The sequence below is a fragment of the Mytilus edulis genome, chromosome 8 (genome assembly GCF_963676685.1).
Source record: "Mytilus edulis chromosome 8, xbMytEdul2.2, whole genome shotgun sequence".
Classification (NCBI taxonomy): domain Eukaryota; kingdom Metazoa; phylum Mollusca; class Bivalvia; order Mytilida; family Mytilidae; genus Mytilus; species Mytilus edulis.
This window is the reverse complement of record NC_092351.1, coordinates 86325924-86334206: the sequence shown is the minus strand read 5'-3', so window position 1 is coordinate 86334206 and position 8283 is coordinate 86325924. Positions and strand designations below refer to the sequence as shown.

Genomic DNA, 8283 nt, shown 5'->3' with positions numbered 1-8283 from the left:
GTGTCCATGACAACAAAAATAATGACTATTGTAATATATGTTACCCAAATCTATTTCTGCAACTATTGTTATATACAGTCCATATGTCTTTCTTTCTGTCTCATATCTGTGTACCCTCGAATATTCCTAGAACACTTGACGTTATTGAAAGATCATGATAATACTTTGGAATAATGTCGATTGATTGTACACTACAGTGCAAGTTCCTATGTGTTAATATCCACTTATCTTAAACCCGTATCCGGTGTTCATGAAACCGATGCAGAATAAAAATCTAAAAATATGTTTACTTAAATACAGTTTTACTGACATGTGCTTGTGATTTCCTCAACGTAAACAATATTGCATTACCTTGATAAAGGTGTTAATTTAGTTTTTCTTACACTTCTTGGCGATTGTTTTTAATTTTCATAATCGTCTTTTCTTGTCCTAATTCATCTTATTCAATCTGTTTTAATGTCTTCAACCCTTGTTACATAGATATCAAATCGATGCAACTTATTTTGATTATAATATGTAGAATGGTTGGCAATTTAATTTCTAAAATTTAAATCACATTTCTACTATTTAGCTGGAGATGGTTGGAATGAAAATAGTACAGTATTTTACATAAATGAATCGGTCACGTGGTATTCTGCTAAACATGCGCACAATAGGGATTGTTTATTTGGAAAGACTGTGGTCAACCGACAACATCTCATTACGAATGTTGCAATATACCTTGATTCAACAGAACTCAGGTAGGAAAAGAGTTGAGATATCTGCATGAAAATTGTAAAGCACAAAATACTGTCATATAATTTACTTGGTACATGCATTTTGAAATGTAGAAAATAGTGAATTGAACCTGGTTTTATACCGCTTAACTTCTTACTTGTATGACAGTCGCATCAAATTCCACTTAAAAAACAAAACACTTTTAAAGATTTAACGGATTGAGTATAAACTAGAAAATATCACACAAAAACATTTTATCAAAATACTTTTTTTTTATTAATACCGACTTTGACTCGGGAGTTTATAATATTTTATCTACTCTAGTCTAACATTCTGGTACTCTGTCAAGAGCAACGAAAACAAGTAAAATCAATCTTACCATCTGTACAATTTCAATGGATACTTTTTTTCGTTTTATTTCGATTTAATATATAACAGTTAATTTTTCCACTAATTTAATCGAGGGTAAACAGAGGAGTCAAAGTAGTTATTTGAAAACATTCAGATTGCAAGAATGATCAGCACTAAACTATCTTTTTCGACTGACGATATTTGAGATAGAGTTATTTGTCCATGTTGTCTCATGTATAAGAAGCTGTGATATAAGTAGCAATGAGATAAATTTCCATGCATATGTATGCAAAGTGAACCGTTATCGGTCAAAGTACGGTCTTCAATACTGAGCCGTGGCTCACACCGAACAGCAAGCTATAGAGGACATGAAAAATTATTAGAGTAAAAACATGTAAACAGGAAAACTGTTGGCGATCAAGTTTTTGATTACTATATTTCACAATATATGCTAAATATAAGTATGCAACCGAGTGATCCAAAACCTCACCAAATGTGGTACAGAAATGTCTATGATGGATTTGCCAGAGAAAATCTTCTACAGAGATCAATAAATGAATCTAGTTTGTAAACACATTTTTTTGTTACAATCCCCACCTCTTTTCTGCGATTATGATATCAAGGAAAAGTACCCATTATCTAATTCGTGCTTATCATGAACCATCGCAGAGGTTTCACATGTAACTCGAGAACAAAGTAATTTCGAAGTGCATTTAAAAAAAAAAACATAACTTAAAAAATACACCTGGTCTATAAAAAAAAGTTCTTTTGGGACAAATTATTTCAATATTATAATTTATTAATTATTAAATTATTAAGCGATTTCTGTTATTTAGTTCTTTTTTATTTCGATATTACCTTTTTCTCCTATTAGTTCAACAAAAAAAAAGGACATTAACAAAAATGTATGCTTCTTTCGAAGGCAGATTGTGAGCGTAAATGAACGTTGACCCCAATTTTTATTTCATTTTTCTATTAAGTATAAGATAAAGTTCATTTATAGAAAAATATAGAAAAATCCTATATTAAATTTTAAAAAAAATGATTTAGACCCGCGATCCCCCTTAAGGATGTTCTTAGGTGAAATGAAAATAATCTAGAATTTAAAATCGATACTAGAAGTCAGTAAAATATAGGTTCAGAAAGAAAATACGCTTAACATGTTGATATCATATGGAGCTGCTTTTCGAAATCTGTAATTTGAAAAAAACACAATTGGGAGCCATTGAAGTCTTATATAAAAAAAGGGTGTTATGAGGCAAAATATTTTACCCTGTATCGTAGAAAAAAACACAATGAGTCTGAACCTCTGACAAAAGTTCCTTAGCCTCACATTAAGTACATCTTTAAGGGGGCCTACAATTAAGTTTAACAGCTACATGCGTACTAATTTTGACCTTTTCAGACTGAATCAAATCATTGGAACATAATCCGCATTTTCCCCCGCGAGAGGGCGAAATCAGCTCCGCCTTTTATGGTTGATATCGCTTAGTTTTTAGTTTATAATGTAATGTTTGGTAGATTGTTGTTGTGCTTTGCTCACAGATTGTGGGAAAATAGAAGAGAGCAAAATCATTGGTTACTGGAAAATGTTATCATGTTGGACATGGTTTTGGTAAAAGAGTTATAGATTTTCAACATTATGTTTATTAATTTAGTTTCCTACAGTAACTTATCGTCTTTGTCTCAATGTAAATGTAGCTTAGATAGAACAATTTTAGACCTACAATCGAGGAAAGTTGTTCTGAATATTTTGACTTGTATATTACAAATAGGGTTGCGTTTGAAAGGTCAAGACTAGTCGAGACAGGTTGGGACATGTCGAGCCTTGGTCAATATATCAAAAAGAAGATGTGGTATAATTGCCAATGAGCAAAGTCTCCACAAGAGACCAATTGCAAATGCCACAAAAATTTAAAACTATAAGTCACCGTACGGCCTTTACCAATTAACAATGCCAATACCACAAAGTCAGCTATTAAAGGCCCAGAATGACAAATGTGAAACAATTCAAACGAGATAAGTAATGGCTTTATTTATGAACAAAAAAAGAACGAAAAACAAATATGTAACACACATGTAAACATATGTATACGCGAGCATATTTTGTACACTTCATTTCGATACTATTTTTGATTCGATTGTCACTGCGTCTTTTGTCGACGAAACAAGCGTCTGACGTTAATACAAAATTTAAGTCCTTGTATCTATGATGTATGTGTTTATTCGTATTTAAATGTCTGTCGTTGGTATTTTTTTCTGAATTAAGTTTAAAAGATACTGTCATCTGGGTTGGAGCACTTAAATCAGAGCACGATGGTTTGTTGTATTACTCAGACACATGTGAACCGGTGAAGGACTACATTGTAAATAAAATAAATTTACCAACTGTCTCAGGAAACAGAGAATGTCTTTTATATGATATATCGTCAAAAGTCTATTCATATGGGAACTGTTTAGAAAAACATCCATACGTATGCATTTCAAGAGGTAAGTTAAGGTGGTACCTAACACTACAGGAAGATAACTTTTTGTCGTATTCTTCCCCCCCCCCCCCCCCCCCCCCAATTTATCTTGGCAATTAATAAATACAGTGAAAAACACATTGTAAAAAAAACCATGTAAGCAAACAACCTGGCTTGAAATAAGAATGTCCGTCTGTGTATGTTTATTTCCAAATCATGGTTAGGTGCTTTGTAAGGATAAGTTTTCTAGGCTTCTTATTTAACACTATAAATATGCAATAGCCACTTTAAAAACTATGCCTCATAGATATTTTGATTTTATTATGAATTATCAAGATTATTTATTAAATTTTGGCATAATCAAATGATGACTCATAATAAAAAGCTGGGAAAGTTGCTTATAAATTTTCACAAAATGAATTTCTCATATTTTGATATATACCATTGTTATGCATGTTACAAACTTATGTTTAGCTAGTTTATAAATATAAAACAACGATTTTCCAGTTTCAATTCAAAAAACAAAACTACAGAGCATGCAATCTTGACGGACTTTCGATTCCATAATCTTCAAGTAAGCCTTTACTTTCTTATTTGGTTTTTTGAATTATGTCTTAATTAAAAAAGAAACCAAGTTAGTAAATAGCTATCAAATGACCAAAAAGTCATTGTTTAGTATTTACGTGTAATTTCTTATTTCACATATTTATTTACTGCAACGAATACAAAACAAATTGCAAGCAAAACATGTCACCAAGACCCTACATTAATGTAAGTGTACTGAAAAGATACGCATTTATAAACGGGTATTTCAAGATTTACCACTGAATCAATCTCAAAGTATTGTAGAAATGGAAACTGAATTAAGAGAAATTAAAGTCTAACATGCCTTGTTAACGCAATATGTTAAATTTTGTATGTATCTGCATTATAAGTTTTTTAGGTTGTTTTAAATGTAATATTTACGAGCTTCAGTCAAACGACTATAATATTAAGGACAATTGGTTCAATTGCCAGCTTATCAAATCTCGTTTGTTCTTAAACAAAATTACAAAAACAATTCTACGGGAAGGTAAGGCTGTTGGTCTGAATAAACACCTTCTGTAATTCAGAGGCCTGTTTAGTTGTTGTCGTCTGGTGAATAGTTGTCTCATTGGCACTCATACCACATTTTATTTCATCAAACTATGCAGCTATCTTACATATATATCAAGCTTACTGAATCCCATTTCTTTTAGTTTTTTGTTGTATTGCTGTAAAATTTAAGAATTAAAGTAATTAAAGTAAGCAACAGACAATAATCTGGAAATAAGCAAAACACGATATAGAAAACTAACGACTGGGCAACAGACAATAATCTGGAAATAAGCGAAACACGATAAAAATGCAAACTACCTAATAAGCTTGAATTTTGTAAGATCAATATTTAATTTAGTTAGATGGGCTGATTTACACCAGTCAAAACTAAATTTGAAGGTCAAGACTAGTCGAGACAGGTCGAGACTGGTTGAGACTGAGTCGAGACTAGTCGAGACAGGTCGAGACTAGTCAAGACAGGTCGAGACAGGTCGAGCCTTGGTCAAGACCATTTCAGACTACACAAAGATCATCAAGTACTGAATCAGACTAATTAAGTAAAGTCGAGACCTAGTCGAGTACACTTAAGTACAGTTAAGTACAGTCGAGACAATGTTGAGATTAGTCGAGTAAAATGTGTGCTCGATTTTACTGGTCGAGCACAAAAACTGGTCAATTCAGACTCTGAGGAGTTTGTAGTGAATTCAACGGGAAGGTAAGGCTTTTGGCCTGTTTAGTTGTTGTCGTCTGGTGAATAGTTGTCTCATTGGCACTCATACCCACTTGCTCATACCACATTTTCGTATTTCCAATTAGTAAATGTTTTAATTGTATGGACATAAGTATTAACGTTTACTCATTCGTTTTAGAAGGTGATATAGATACAACCACGTTAACAACAGCTAATGTGTCGTCTGTAAACATAAATTCACCGTACGTAAAGTCATCTATTAAACTGCATGCATCCTTTGAGATTTGTATGGAATACTGTGAAGTCAACAGCATGCATTGTTTGGGAGCTCTGTTTAACCACACTGAATCTATTTGCTATCATTATATGGACAAAAACTTTGGTGATATGGAGGCAAAACATGAATTCATGTTTGTTACAGCGGAAGATAAAACTCAGTTCTACTGGAAATCATGGCAAAGAGGTGTGTATTAACAAAAATTGTAATGGTTTACTTGTTCAAAACATAAGCTTCTGAATAATCGATTTCGGGTGTTTTCTCAACCAAAGATATAAATAGAAAAAAATATATTAAGTTTTACATAATCAAGAGGGAGAGTAAAGAAAAAATCACTTAGAAAATAAAGTATAGTGCAAACATAACATTAAAAACGATATAAGCTAGGAAATATGATCTTAACAAAAACAAATATATATATTGTTTAAGAATTTACTATAAATTCATAGAAACATATTACGTATTTTAGCATTTATTTCGTTGTTTTTTTATAAAGCATACAGCGATCTATTTTTTTGTTTGTTTGTTTTTTTAATTTTAGTATACTTTGCTTTCAATCGATTTGGAGCCCAGTGATAGATCAGAACGAAAATGTATTCGATTGTAAGTGTTTATTTTTCATATTCAATATTACCGTCGACTTTAGCCTTTCTTTAAAAGAACTGGAAAAACACCCTGGATATTCAAACTCATATGTCGGAATCTCACAGACAATAATCTGGAAATAAGCGAAACACGATATAGAAAACTAGCGACTGGGCAACAGACAATAATCTGGAAATAAGCGAAACACGATAAAGAAAACTAGCGACTGGGCAACAGACAATAATCTGGAAATAAGCGAAACACGATATAGAAAACTAACGACTGGGCAACAGACAATAATCTGGAAATAGGCGAAACACGATAAAGAAAACTAGCGACTGGGCAACAGACAATAATCTGGAAATAAGCGAAACACGATATAGAAAACTAACGACTGGGCAACAGACAATAATCTGGAAATAAGCGAAACACGATAAAGAAAACTAACGAATGGGCAACAGACAATAATCTGGAAATAAGCGAAACACGATATAGAAAACCAACGACTGGGCAACAGACATTAATCTGGAAATAAGCGAAACACGATATAGAAAACTAACGAATGGGCAACAGACAATAATCTGGAAATAAGCGAAACACGATATAGAAAACCAACGACTGGGCAACAGACAATAATCTGGAAATAAGCGAAACACGATATAGAAAACTAACGACTGGGCAACAGACAATAATCTGGAAATAAGCGAAACACGATATAGAAAACTAACGAATGGGCAACAGACAATAATCTGGAAATAAGCGAAACACGATATAGAAAACTAACGAATGGGCAACAGACAATAATCTGGAAATCAGCGAAACACGATATAGAAAACCAACGACTGGGCAACAGACAATAATCTGGAAATAAGCGAAACACGATATAGAAAACTAACGACTGGGCAGCAGACAATAATCTGGAAATAAGCGAAACACGATATAGAAAACTAACGACTGGGCAACAGACAATAATCTGGAAATAAGCGAAACACGATATAGAAAACTAACGAATGGGCAACAGACAATAATCTCGAAATAAGCGAAACACGATATAAAAAACCAACCACTGGGCAACAGACAATAATCTGGAAATAAGCGAAACACGATATAGAAAACTAACGAATGGGCAACAGACAATAATCTCGAAATAAGCGAAACACGATATAGAAAACTAACGACTGGGCAACAGACAATAATCTGGAAATAAGCGAAACACGATATAGAAAACTAACGAATGGGCAACAGACAATAATCTCGAAATAAGCGAAACACGATATAGAAAACTAACGAATGGGCAACAGACAATAATCTGGAAATAAGCGAAACACGATATAGAAAACCAACGACTGGGCAACAGACAATAATCTGGAAATAAGCGAAACACGATATAGAAAACTAACGAATGGGCAACAGACAATAATCTCGAAATAAGCGAAACACGATATAGAAAACCAACAACTGGGCAACAGACAATAATCTGGAAATAAGCGAAACACGATTTAGAAAACTAACGACTGGGCAACAGACAATAATCTGGAAATAAGCGAAACACGATATAGAAAACTAACGACTGGGCAACAGACAATAATCTGGAAATAAGCGAAACACGATATAGAAAACTAACGAATGGGCAACAGACAATAATCTCGAAATAAGCGAAACACGATATAGAAAACTTACGAATGGGCAACAGACAATAATCTGGAAATAAGCGAAACACGATATAGAAAACCAACGACTGGGCAACAGACAATAATCTGGAAATAAGCGAAACACGATATAGAAAACTAACGAATGGGCAACAGACAATAATCTGGAAATAAGCGAAACACGATATAGAAAACCAACGACTGGGCAACAGACAATAATCTGGAAATAAGCGAAACACGATATAGAAAAACCAACGACTGGGCAACAGACAATAATCTGGAAATAAGCGAAACACGATAAAGAAAACCTATTGACTGTGCAACAGACAATAATCTGGAAATAAGCGAAACACGATATAGAAAACTAACGAATGGGCAACAGACAATAATCTGGAAATAAGCGAAACACGATATAGAAAACTAACGAATGCGCAACAGACAATAATCTGGAAATAAGCGAAACACGATATA

General features: G+C 33.2%; 1 protein-coding gene across 1 annotated transcript; it reads left to right on the top strand.

Annotated features, from left to right (window-relative positions):
* The first annotated feature begins 1531 nt into the window (after nucleotides 1-1531).
* Nucleotides 1532-6182, top strand: LOC139484478 (uncharacterized). The gene is made up of 4 exons (XM_071268209.1): nucleotides 1532-1635; nucleotides 3338-3558; nucleotides 5480-5764; nucleotides 6120-6182. Exons 1-4 carry the CDS (start codon nucleotides 1532-1534, stop codon nucleotides 6152-6154), a joined length of 645 nt encoding a protein of 214 aa, XP_071124310.1. The 3' UTR covers nucleotides 6155-6182.
* Nucleotides 6183-8283: the final 2101 nt, after the last annotated feature.

Excerpts from the sequence above, each read along its gene's own strand:
- LOC139484478 (XM_071268209.1), top strand. The coding sequence starts at position 1,532 with ATGCAACCGAGTGATCCAAAACCTCACCAAATGTGGTACAGAAATGTC. Across the intron at positions 1,636-3,337 it reads TCAATAAATGAATCTAGTTT|TTTAAAAGATACTGTCATCT; the intron begins GTAAACACATTT and ends TTCTGAATTAAG. Across the intron at positions 3,559-5,479 it reads ATACGTATGCATTTCAAGAG|AAGGTGATATAGATACAACC; the intron begins GTAAGTTAAGGT and ends CATTCGTTTTAG.